This window comes from Platalea leucorodia, assembly GCF_965183815.1.
Source record: "Platalea leucorodia genome assembly, chromosome: 1".
NCBI classification, from domain to species: Eukaryota; Metazoa; Chordata; class Aves; order Pelecaniformes; family Threskiornithidae; genus Platalea; species Platalea leucorodia.
This window is the reverse complement of record NC_138823.1, coordinates 70,837,292-70,850,889: the sequence shown is the minus strand read 5'-3', so window position 1 is coordinate 70,850,889 and position 13,598 is coordinate 70,837,292. Positions and strand designations below refer to the sequence as shown.

The 13,598-nt window shown below is 37.4% G+C and overlaps 1 protein-coding gene across 3 annotated transcripts in view; it reads right to left on the bottom strand.

Moving 5' to 3' along the window:
- Nucleotides 1–13,598, bottom strand: part of LPCAT1 (lysophosphatidylcholine acyltransferase 1) — a 67,456-nt gene that overhangs the window by 40,857 nt on the left and 13,001 nt on the right. For all 3 annotated transcript variants that reach the window (XM_082314442.1, XM_082314444.1, XM_082314443.1), the window contains exons 4-6: nucleotides 7,368–7,480; nucleotides 5,734–5,794; nucleotides 3,109–3,167 (exon numbers count right to left, since the gene is read on the bottom strand). In XM_082314442.1, coding sequence (XP_082170568.1) covers nucleotides 3,109–3,167; nucleotides 5,734–5,794; nucleotides 7,368–7,480 — 233 coding nt within the window. The remainder of the gene's footprint in view (nucleotides 1–3,108; nucleotides 3,168–5,733; nucleotides 5,795–7,367; nucleotides 7,481–13,598) is intronic.

Below are 13,598 nucleotides of genomic sequence, written 5' to 3'. Positions count from 1 at the left end.
AATCAACCCTGATACACCAAAGCTGCACAAGAGATGCTGCCAAACCTCTTATCAAATAGCACAGTTACCTGTGGAAGACACTTGGACATAAAAATACATTTTAAATGGATCTGTGATATTTAAACAGGTACATAGACTTTCATAACTACCAGCACTCTAACAGAAAATTCAAATGAAGGAAAAGCTGTATACATAAGGAAAATTAGTGTCAAAATGAACTGCAAAAAGGATTGCTGAGGAACCTACGGGATGGAGAAATTAAGAGCATTTTTTTTTTAATTAAGATATAGGTAATAGCTGTCTAGCATCTAATAGAGAAAATACTACCAAACTAGATAAACAGAAGCAAATTTTGAATTTCAAGTCTAAACAACATTTTAAGCCTTAAAATTTCTTTCTGCTCATGCATCAAGAGGAGCAACAAACTAACATACCACTCCCTAAAGAAACATTGACGCAGGACCAGAGGCATCATCTACTGCAAACAATCACAAGCCCAAAGAAGAAAGGTATTCAGGGGGTAACCCTGACTAGAAAAAAAGTTCTTCATGGCAACCAGAACTAGATTTATTTGCTAGAAGAGAACTGAATTTACATCATCATTTTTTGCCACGTTTCAGTCCACCGCAGGACAGTAGTATTTTACCTACATGCTACCATGTTCTTGAATAGAATACAAGGAAACAAACATTAAGAGTCCATACACCTACTACATTCACCCCAGACTCTGATCTCTAAAAGCCTTCCAAAACAGTCAGCTGCACTCAAGTCCAAGACTGTTCTCATCTGTACTGTGGAACTCAGAGCTCTGAAGGTAGAACAGAGCAGGCAGTTCAAGGTAAAAGCAGTGGGGTGACTGCACACAATGCATATCTGGAATTCACTGGCTAAGCAAAGATCTTAAGAAATTAGTTTCTAAACCTAAAATTATAATATGCAGCGGGTCAAACAAGGCAACAACAGGAAGCCAGAGACAATTAAAGTTTGCTAGAAATGCTTAGTGTATTAAAACCAATGTTCTCTCCCTACTGTTGTTCTTGCTACCTAACTCTTAACCGCATCCTAACCAAAGTAAATCTCACCTTCATATATCACACCGTACTCCTTCCTCTCCTCATTCTAACTTTGCTGAAACTCTTCTGCAGCCCCTAAGCTAATCTAAAAATTAAATAGTAATAGCAGTTATTCTCCCCCCGCCCCTTAATGCTTAGTAGAAGCAGACCTTGGGAGGTTAAATGACTCAGTAAGGTACTGAAAACCTACTTGTTTTACTTTTTCCTAATACTTTTAATTGCTGTAAAGTTCCATAAGCAGATTCAGGCCAACTCCGATGGATATCTATATAAATATTTACAGTTTCTTTTATGACATTTTGCAATAATATAAAAAAAATTATGAAAAATTTCATTAAAATTTACATTCATTTACCTCAATGTAAAAAGCTCATAATTTCTGTTAATAGAGTATTAGGAATTTTTAATATTAGTTTACAAACATTGCATATTATGTACTACAGGCAATAAGGATATTTCAGTATGAAAATGGATTTTTTAAGATACTTGCAAATTAATGTTTAATAGCTTTATATTGTTTGATATTGTTATAAATGTTTACTATTAACCCAAAGTAACAACGTATATTAAGTATGACATAAGGCACGCACATATTTGCAAATTAAGCTGGCAGTGCAATAAAGGTTTAAAAATATTTTTTGAGAAGTATCTTCCTTCTTGAAAATAAAACAATTACGTAACGAAAAGTCCCAGGCAACCTGCTACAATGCACTTAGTACTATGTAAGCATAACAGGCTGCTGTACTTGTTACAGCATCCACAAATATAATTTTTGGGTTTGTTACTGTGAACTAGTTGACTGCCATCACACCTTGTCTCAGTCAAGAGCAAGCGGTGGTCTATGTATATTAATTTTGCCTAGGTTCTTTTATTTTTTAATCAAGCATATGTTTTGTATCAACCTGTAAATTGACATAAAGAACAATGGATGGAAACACTTTAAAACATAAGCACTCAGGTACCAAGAAGAAACAAAATCATGCCTTAGATCGAGGGGTCGTTAATGGGCTAGTCAGAGAGAGATGACATGAGATCTTCTGATGTGACATGCAAAGAGGCAAAGTAATCCTTATTTTACTTCTGACACTCCTCCCATCCTCCCTTAAATAACTTCTATTTTAGAAAGGGACAGACTGGACCTGAAAATAGCCCCAGAGGGTTCAAAAAGAAACTTCCAAGTATAAAATCTAGCAAAGTTCACTAGGAAGCATCTTCTAATTAACCAAGGAATGCAGACAGACAGGATTCTGGCTGCAGTAGAACAGGATAGTATCTACACCAGGTAAACTGAATAATAATATTAAAAAGAAAAAAGAAAGTCCCTCTTTGTGCTTTCATGTAGGCTTGGTCTTGAAGTAGATCAAGTGAGCTCTGCCTTTATTTGTTTGCCTGTATGTTTACAAGCATTTGTAATAATTGTTTAATTTAGATATTGTAAATAAACACTATAATTTGCACGTATAATTTACGTGAATCTGATGTATGTTGAAGGACTACTCCAGATTAGCTAGTGTCTAGCATTCCTTAGCCAAGTGCACAGTGAATGTAAAGCGTGGACAATGAGACAGCTTATAAAGGTGCTGAGGTCCCCAACACATTATTCTATTATCATATAGCTAGTTGTGTTAATTTGTGACTAACAACCCCACAGGCAGGAGGTGCAGAAGCATCTTCCAGCAATAAATGATATTAAGAAAACTCTCCAGCACACACTGCACTAACAGGGAGCACATGGGAACACAGATCCTAGACAGAAATTGAGTTTTGTCTTGTCATTTGTACAGTATTTCTTGTAACAACCTCAATAACTTTCAGAGCACTGTTTTAAAGGATTAACCTAATAAAAGCAGAGACATTTAAACTGTCTCAGTTAAGACTATTTATATTGCTAGAGGCTTAAGGAATACATACTTAGCCAATAAGCATTTATTAATGCTTTCCAATTTTCTAAATCTAATTATCTAACCTAAAAGATTACAGAAGCGCCAATGTATTTAGAGGAAAATGCCCCATATTTACTGCAAGCTGAACTTACCAGTTTGTTTGGATAACGTAAAACCACTGGCTGTACAGGAACTCCAGGAATAAACGCTCCTAGAAGGCACATATGACACATCATTACTTTATAGTGCATTTTTGTGCAGAAGAAATTTATTACAGTAAAGAAAAAAATTATACAGTTACTGGGCTCATATGCATAGGAATTAGTTGATAGTGAAAAAATAAGATCCAAAAGTAGCCTCAAAAATAATCTAAAAAGCAAGCACTGAAGAATGACAATGTATACCTACCTTTTCAGAAGATAAATAATTAAGGATGCTTGCTGGCATTCTCTAAATTATCCTCTACCACTTACATAAATTGTCCTGTACACAAGTCAAAGCCCAGTACCAAATTCAGCTTGATAAATGATTAAAAAATATGAGTATGTGCAAGATAGTTAAGTCAATATATTCCCTGTAGTCAACAGTATTTTTTGGTGAAGAACCTAAGCTTTCTTGTGCAAAAGAAGCTTTCTATTTTTAGCTGAGCAACATCAATTTATAGGAAATTTATCATCTCTGAAGTAACAGAATTAATTTAACTTCTTTTCTCCCACTTTAATTCCCCTTAGAAGGGCTTATTTGTTTATTATGTAGCTATGGAAAACCCAATAGTTAGAAAGTACTGAACTAGAGCTATTGTACAGAAGTATTGCTTCATTTCATATGAACATTATAGTTCTGATAAATAAGTAGCACAAGATCTATAAAATGTCATTTGCTAGTAATTTTCTTGGTTTCTAGCACAAAGATTAGGTAAGCATAACTATCTTGCTCAAGATTTCTCTAAACATCTTTATCTTGAGAAAACAATAAAGACAGTCTTCACTCCAACTATGTTTTTGATAGCAGTTTACTAAGTTCTGCCTAATATTTTGATTGAAATTAAGAACTGAACGATGGAAGTATACTGTATTCTTAGCATTACATTTGCTTTACAGAATAATTGCATAGATGTAAACGAAGTAATTGTTAATGGAGTATAAACATCTTTAAATGAAGCTTGTCTGAATGGGATCCTGCAGAGATTTGGTTCTTGGCCCAGTGGTACTTTCTATTCAGTCTCCAAAAACAACAGCCTAAGCAACTTTTGAAAGAATCCGCAGATGACAAAATCTGAGTCGTAGATGACAAGACCACCATTTAAACAAAACTAGACTAGTTTGCCCTGTATGACTAGCTTGCACAAACACAAAACCAAAAAAACTGTGTAGTAAGAGCAAGGAGTGTGGGCCACATGAGTAGAATGGGGAAAGGCATCCTGAAAGCAGTTACTTGAATAGAGACCTAAAGTAATTTGATATAAGCAAGGAATTTTGAGGCAAAGGATTTCTGGGAGGCTGGATGGATACAGAAGCAGGTTCCAGTAGGAAAAGTGAGACAGTCAAGAGGCAGACAGCAGCATGTATTAGATCAGAGGAGAGGAAGATAGAGTGGGGATTTGAGGCAGGAAGTATATGGTGCCTGGAATGTCAATGGCACAGAGGGAAGGCAGGAAATCAGAGCTTTAATGAAGGACTCAGGCTGGTTTTCAAAGCATGGCCAGGATTCAGGTGGAGAGAGAGGGAGAGTAAAGAGCAAAAAAAGTGGATGTTCTCCTAACCACCACTCATTCATCTAAAAAGGTAAGAGCTGAGAGGGGAGGAAGAAAAGCTTTTTGAATGTTTGTTCAGGAGACAATACTGAGATTCCTTCAGCCAAATGAATCAGTGCAAGGAATCAGAATGCTGACTCATTGCATGATATTCTAATAGCGATATGTAAGTTGTAAGCAACACAAAATATAAGACACACAGTAAGACCAGAACACATTGAGCTAGGCAGAAACCTAGGAAGAGTCAAAAAAACACATTCACAACTGCATTGCTCACTGTAGCCTCCGCATTCACCGTCTCCCTACCTACATCATAAAGGCAAGTTCACATTAAACGGTGGTGGTTCACTGCAGTATTGGCATTTCTGCCTATTGTAACTGCAGTTTACAGCTGCAACAATGTTCAGTGTTATAACCTCTACTAATTTGATAAGCTAAAAGGGTGATACTAACTGAAAAGAGCTTCGAATGTGGATGTTAATTAAAAAAAAAGTAAAAAAAAAAAAAAAAAAGACAGCCTCTGCAACATTGCTATACTGACAAGATTATTGTGCCATCTTCACCAGAATGCAACTCAACAAAAGAGTCTGAGAGGAATCAACCACATACAACACAGCAACAAATGCTGCAGCAGCCTGAAATAGATACATGCTGATACCTTAAGCTTTATAATGTATCTAAATGCTGCACGACAGACTCAAAATAGGAAATGGAGGGGGCACAAAAAAAAAAAAAAAAAAAAGACACAACCACAAACAAAAACCCAGTAAGAAACATCAGTCCTTCAGCTCATATGCATCTCAGAAGCCAAGAAAAAAAATCTGAATTATCTAAAACATTTTGCTCAACAGTGAAACTACAATCCTTTTGTAGCATCAGAAAAATTCTATTCTATTTCCACCCTACTGCAAGATTTTAAACTCCACTTCTGCAACAGCAAGCAAATTACAATGCAAGTGGTATTTCAGAAAATGAAGATACAAGAACATTCTGTAGAGAACAGAGAAATGAGCATCATACCTACCAGGCTTGAATGTAATTAGACAGGATCGGTTTGTGCAAGTGCCCTCTGGGAATATCATTATCTTGAAGTAAAAAAAAAGTTGACTTTTAAGAATATTTCAATGTGGATTTATTTATAAACACATCTTTTCAAAGCTAACGTTAACTGATTACAGTAAAAAAAGTTTTCAGGGAAGACCAGCTCAGTTAGAGTAAAAAAAAAAAAAATAGTGCTCAATAGAGAAGTCAAGTAAGGTTCTGTCTTAATAGTCAAAGTATTTTTCTTTATCTGTGAATTTGCCTCTTTCTTGACCTCCGATAATAATTCTATTTGACTGGAACACTGACAGCAACCAGAAATAGTTGTGAGTACGAGAGAATTTTCACAAAAGGTTTTGCTGCTGGTAAAAATATCATATTCTGTTTTGCACCAAAACAAAAAATTCCTGCTCCTAAACTACCTGCTTACAGGCTAAGAAAAGGAAGACTTATTTTCTTTTTGCATTTATTACTTTGTGCATAGATGTCAGAATGATAGAGGCTGAAAATATCTAAACAGAATCCTACAAGGCAAAAAAATGCTCAAGTTGAACTGAATTCAGAGGAAGAGGTTAGATTGTAAAACAAACAAACAAAAAAAATGTTTGACAGCAAAAAGCCAAGAACTACTGAAATTTTGTTGAGTTATAGAACAAGACATTTAAAGGAAACAAATACATATCATAAGGGGACAAAGCAATGGGCTAGAATTAACATTACTAGTTTTACTGCCCACTCTGGTACTAGCTTGCTAGATATTCTGGAAATCACTTCAGCTCTGCAACTCAGTTTCTTCATCTGTTCATAAGAATATTTACTTTTGAAAGTGCTTTGAAATCTATTGATGAAAGTCATGATGTGAAAGCTATATATCACCTGTCACATTGTTTGTAACTGTTTATAACGTTTCTGCAGTCCCGTATGCGGACGTAACCACTGTAGTAGTAACAATGCCATGAAAGACATACTGTATCTTAATCTCAAAAATTCACAAGAAGAATGCTTCAAGTTTTCAAAATAATCACATGCTTCTAGAAAATCGAGACCTTAGGTAGACCTTAGACCTCATCCCTTCCTTGTCATTACTTTCTTCCAAGGCACATTATAAATAGTCATATTTCAGGTGCAGAAAAAACCCTGAGCCACTTATTTTAGCAATGTCTTCATCATGTGGTCCAACAGAGATGTACTCTGGTTATTGGAACATCTGAATTGCTTGGGCTGTCTTGGCCAGTATCGCATCTCCAACAACGACAGTGTGCCAAAATCTTGAGAAGGGCAAGAACACACAATACTCCCCAGGTATTCTACTGAGCACCTGATTATTTTCTTCTTAGAAGACTTTCAAGATCTGCTGTGGTCTGTCCATTTAGTATCACTTAATAGAGCTGTATTCCCATGTACTTACCCAGTCTCCTCTTGAAACACACTGCAATGAAAAGTTAGTGTTTTGTACAGATAAGAATCTTATATTATACCTTCTAGAAAGGGGGGGGGAGGGGGAAATCCCACCCCTCACAAACCATCTAAAGCATCCCACAAGGAAAAAAGTAAACTGCAGATCCAAAGCCTGGAAATGCCAAATACCATCTGTCACACAGAAGTAGTATACAGTACCTGTGGCCATTTACCATCAGACTGAGCACGTCTCTTTATCTCTTCAACAGTTTTCCTGCGAGAATCCTGGTCTGACCGAGATACAAAAACTGGTCGGATGTATTTGATTAGAGCTGAAGAGGAGGGAAAACAAAAACAAGCAGAACAGCCTTTATTTCCCCCTTGTTTGAAAAAGATCGCCCCGCAGCAGTCCTCTGGACAGAAATTTTGGTACAAGTACATAACTATTTTACTACATTACACTGCAAACTTAAATATTTAGCTGAATTATTGCAGTTTTATTGAAATATTTTCTTGAATTCCTGTGAAGAAAGCCATTTTCACAATTTTGGCACTTTGTACTTGTTAAATTCTTAATAGACCAATACACATACATCACATAACTTAAGACATGATTGTACCTGTTATGCATAGTTTTCTGCAACAAAGCAGCTGTGGCTGACTATAGGCCATTTCCTCCTACCACAAAAACCACAAAATCTATAGCCACCCCCAACCCAGCAAAGGAGCAGGAACCTCCCAAGTGTTTCCAAAAGACATCCTGCAGGTCAAACTGCCACTGTTTTTAGAGCTTTTCTCTCCTATGACAGCTCAGCTTCACTGAAGGTACACCATCAAAGATATTCCATACATGGATTATGTTACCTTTTCTGAGGAATCACCATGATCAAAAGAAAAAGCATGCTTATTTTCTGAGCTGTCACCTGTTTGCCTGTTTCTCATACTAGATGAATCTGATCTCAGGCACCCTCTTCCTGCCTCAGTGGGAAACCTCTTATACAGAGCCAGACACAAAATGAGTGTGAGCAAGAATCAGAAACCAATCCACAATATCCTCTCCATGCATGTCTGTCACAAGGACACCGAGGCCCACTTACAAAATAATACGTAACATATACAACTCTTTTGCAATGTCAAAAAGCACTACAAGAGAAGCATCTTCAAATATACTACTTCACGTTTTTATTTAAAAATAAAAAAACCTTTTTATCATTTTTGTATCTTGTAATCTTATTCGAAGGTTCAAAAGTCACTAAATCATTAGCTATTCTATTTGCCTAAAATACAAATATAAAATACAGTTTTCATATTTCCAAATACCGTGAGATGAGTTCACTGACACTAGTTGTATAATCTTCTTTTGTCAAGGATAGACTTGCTGTATTAATGGATCAGCCAGTGCTTAAAGTGTGAAGAAAAAAAACCAGCATAAGGAATTACAGTCCTGTACTCAGCAAAAGCTGCTGATTCTGGTGTTACCCCACCAGCAGTTTAGTCAGCTCTCACCGAAATCCTTCTATGGTTCTGTGAAACTAATCCATCACACCTTACAGCAAGTCCCCAAACATTCAGTCAGTCTCTGAAATACTGCTTTTATCCCACAAGTTGCTGAAGCTTAGGAGACAGTACATCAGAGAAAAGTTACCATTCTCTTGCACTGCTTCCTACATGCCTGCTCTTCGACAATATCCACAGAACAATGATTGCTAGGGGAGGCAAAGATCGTCATGGGCCAGCTGGGGTTGCTGCTGTAGGAACGTTGAAAAAACAAAACAAAACAAAAAAACCCCGAAACAAATAAAAACCCAAAACAAATCACAAAACAACCACACACAAAAAACAGGAAAAAAAAACAAACAGAACATAAAAGATGCAAAGGAAACTATGCCTGGTTTCATAACTCTGTTCGTTTTCTTAGTGATGCTAGTCCTGAGTTTCCCCTACTGCTGCAAATTACCATTCTGTAGCAAAAACATTATCAAGTAAAAAAAAAAAAAAAAAAAAAAAAAAAGCAAAAAAGACTCAAACATCCTCAGCCTTCATCCGGAAGGTTTTTTTACATTAGGCCCAAATGACAGAATTCAGGTTACTTCAGGCCAAGGAATGAACAAGATAATTCCAGAGCTCCGAGGCTCATATCTGAGCCATCACTATTTCAACACGTAACATCAAATCTTAGCCTAATGGAAAGACAGTGTGATCATATTAAGTCTTACTTCCTTAGGGATCAGATTAAAAAGCTTACAGAATTCTTGTTTTAACATTAAACAGCAACTTAAGATCCTGTAAGACACCAGCTACCAGGCCCTTAGTGGCTAAGTTCAACAATTTAAGTGAAATTGAACCTCGCAGTCATGAGTAAGAAGCTAGGAAGGGAAGACTAGCTCTGTACCTGCCTTTCCTCATATACTCTTTTCATAACCACTTTTGAAATGAGAGCATAAGGCTACACAGACCTTTACTCTCAACACATTTTCATGTCCAGTAAATAGACAGGAATCTGAAAATTCAAAGGCTGTACCAAGTTGATCTGTGCAATAAACAGTCAGGAGCAGGGCCAAAGGTCTGTAAAGAGAAGCTGAGAAACATACCAAAAATAGATGGACAAGACTGCAATCGTAAGTCAGGTCAAAACATAGGGAAGCCTGGAGACAGCACTGTCAGGCAGTATATATGAGGCAAGGAACAGGCAGAAGTAGAGCAAAGTCGGGGAAGGAGCAAAAAGCAGCATGTATGAAAATGCTTTAAACAGCTGGCACGCTGGGCGACTAAAGGAAAAAAGCAAAACTGTGCAATACGCTCAGTAAACAGAACATAATCTGAACCTTCTCTGCTCATCAGTTTAACTGTCCAAGACTGACTGTAACCGGGTAGTGAAAACCACAGCTCAAGCATTCAAGAGATGCCGAAAGAGGCGCTTGCCCATCTCCTCTCATTCCATTAAAAGCACCTTTAAATTACAAATTCTAGTGGGCAATGGTAAGACAATCCCTCAATTCACAAAATTGACCTTGCCAGTGACATTATTCCAGCGTTTTCTCTAGCAGTGTCAGTTCTACTTGATGTAGTCACTCTCATCCCCAATTTCACTCATCACAAGTGGTCCTGAAGACAGCTGACACATGCTGTACTCCACCTTCTTATGCAGGTGCCTGCAGTTTCAACAGTACTGCCAGTAATTCATCAAAAACTCTGCCTTGCAGGTCAGCCAGAATGCCACAGATACACTAACCAATGGAAAGTTGCTCTAGCATGAAACAATCTTTTTTAAGAGAGCCTGCAAAAATTCAGTGTTGCCTTAATTGCAGGGTGGCAGCTCCAACTCATTTCAGAACCATAACTCCCATGTAATCATTTCAAGCACCAGCTGATGCAAAAAAAGTTTCTCTCTGATGAGCTGAACACACACAGTTGGTGTCAATGAACTTCTCAGGATAACAGTAAAGAAATAAGGTATCTCATGTCTCTATTTCCAGGCAAATGTGTGTGAGGAAACCTTGTTTCAAATCAAGACATGAAATGCTATTTAACATACAATAGAAGAAGTTATTGTAACACACCATTTAAATTATGCTTGACAGTTACAACCATACAGTAGATAAAGCTATACTGGTAGCATCACCACTGATCTACAAGGCGTGAGAGAACACAAAAAGCAACAGAATGGCAGTGTGGCACTAAATACTGTTCTTCTAAAGTGTATCCACGCACACATTTTTAAGTAGGCAGTTACAGTTTCACCACTGTAGAAACAGCAGAGTGACAGATCTGCTTCAAGAGTAGAGAATGCTGAACCTGAGGCTTTCACTTGGCCTCTCCCCCAAACAACATAAAATCCCATCACATACGTTCCTCTGATACACTGAGACAGCAGCCTATAGAGCCAGTACAAACTGGCTCTGTTTGCATATAACATGGAGGTAGGCTGTATAATACAGGTAGACTTGCACTGGGATATCTGTTTACAGTATTTACTCCTTGATTTTTCCTACTATGGGAAAAAATACAGACCATTTTTCTAGCAGTTGCCCTCTTGTGCATTCTGTATTTAGAGTTTACAAAAACATGAAGGTTAAAGGCTGAAGAGTGCTACCTTGGGCTTAGTTATTAAGAGTTGTCTTACTCAAATGAATATGCTCACAAAGTTCTGAACTCACACCTTTTCTAATGAAGTAATATCTAATATTGAAAATGCTCTTTTCTGGAGAGAAGAGAAGAAATCTGCACAGGGCTCAAAAGTCTTCTGAAGGTTATGGGGAAAAAAAACCCACTAAGGTTCCAGAATCAAATGACTTCCTGTGTATATGGACACAGAGACCTTAAAATGGGGGGGGGGGGGGGAAATCAAGCCCACACACAACAAATACACAGTGTTGTATCAATGCACAAAACTGAAGTCAACTAAAATTAGGATCTTTTCCACTTGGAGTTATATTGTTCTTATGGAGATAGCGTTATTGTAGTCATGGTACTCTACATGAGATTTGTAAAGTTAGTGGTAGTATCTTACTAGAGCACCAGTCATACTCAGAAATACATACTTTTTTCATCCAAGCCTGAACCAACCACTAAAGCTAAATACATGTCAAGAACTTCTTGGAGTTTGACTAAATGCTTAGCAGATGGACCACCTGACAAAAGAGATACCTGGTATAGAGCCAGTGTTAATGGGAAAGTTCTTCTCCCTATTTCAAAGAGAAAGGCAGGAAACATGCAGTCTGTAGGACAAGGAGAGGTCAGTAGTGGGAGATAAATAATCAGTATTCTCTTTAGCTGTAACAGAAGTTGGGTTGGTCTTTCAAAACATGATCTATTTCCTTTAAGGACTTCTTGAAGGACAAAGACCCTTTTCATATCACAAAGATTGCTGTTTGCTCTCACACCTGCAGCACCTATATGAGGGCATGGCTGTATGTTTTAGCTTCCTGCTCCCAGTCTATGTATTTTATGAAGGCAGTCGTGTTGGTTTGCAGGTTTCCTATACACTGTAGTTTGTAACTTCCATAAATGATATTAACTAGGATGCTTAAAAAAAGTGATGGTGGTTTAGGCATTCCAGCAGCAGTTTAAATGAAAATAAATTGTTACTGAATTAATGGTGGGGGAAAAAAAAAAGAAATCCAACAAGTCCAGGATTCCAGCCCGAACAATAAAAGCATACCTATAATACACAGGTGACAGTGCAACAATTTTAAGTCTCTCCAAGAGAGCTCCTGTGAGGACTGAAATATTCCAGGACCATCCGGGTGCCCACAGTCTGAAGGAAACAATGAATTTTGAAATGGAAGTATTTAAAGCAGAAGATGAAATGGATAAGCTTGGCAATAACTTCAAGGTGCTCCTCAGTACTGGGGAGCTCATTTGTGTACTCGAGGCAGGCTACAATGCCAACACAGCATTGGATGTTGGCATTCCAGCCGGTGACCTTAACAGTGTTGTAAGCTGCTGATTTACAGCGTATAAAGACAAGTCTGTGACACCTTCACCTTACAGCAGGTTTTTCCAAAAAGGGCTTAAGGACTGTTTTGATAAATCTCAGAAGTATTTAAATATGAGATCCTCACTGAAGAACTATGGGTCTACCACGGTTCTCTTCCTTGTGTGCTCTGGAAGGGGGGAGGCAAGCAATTGGGGTGGAGAACTGGAGGATTAGGTTGCATAACTTCTCACAGAGCTGATGAGTTAAGTAATTGGGCATCTTAAGTTCTGAGATGAAAACATACCCAGCTACCATAGCATAAATATTTCCCACTGAATTACTTATTTCTTGTCTTTTAGTCATGATGCTCAAGTAAAGGCCTATAAAGCACTTTCAAAAGATGAGCCTGAACAAAAACTCCTAAGTTTACTAGATGTGGGGAAGAAAAAAAAAAAAAAAAACCAAAAAACAACCCACAATAGAATTGATAGCTTTTACAGCACAGTACAATTCTCCCTTCCTCTACATCTCTTCTGTATTCTGCCAAGTACAAATGACCTCCTTCCCCTTTATAAAGTTAAGCTAACATATCCCTCCATTCATTTCACAGGTACCAACTTACTCTCTTTTTCAGAGGATGAGGTTACAGATGTTGAGAAGTTACTTGAAGTTTAAATTAGCTTATAACCTTAAATTTAGTTTTTAAAAGTTCAGACCACAGAAGATCTTTGAATCACAAAAGTTGTCCAACAAAATCCCCACCAAATCATATTTACTGACAAATCCCTTTTCCTTCTTACTGAAGTATTTCTGCAGTAGCACTGACCACTTCTGCAATGAAAAATAACTTTTATCCAGGTTGCTTTACCACTCAAAAGTAAGGCAGTGAAGTGTAACTATCCAGAATTTATGGAAAGAGCTTGTCCTGACTTGAACTGGGGTCCAGTAGACAAAACAGGAAAGTTTAAGTACCTGTGCTGATGAATGAATTGATAGAACTTCTTCAGCCAAGGTACAATAGATTCATAGAT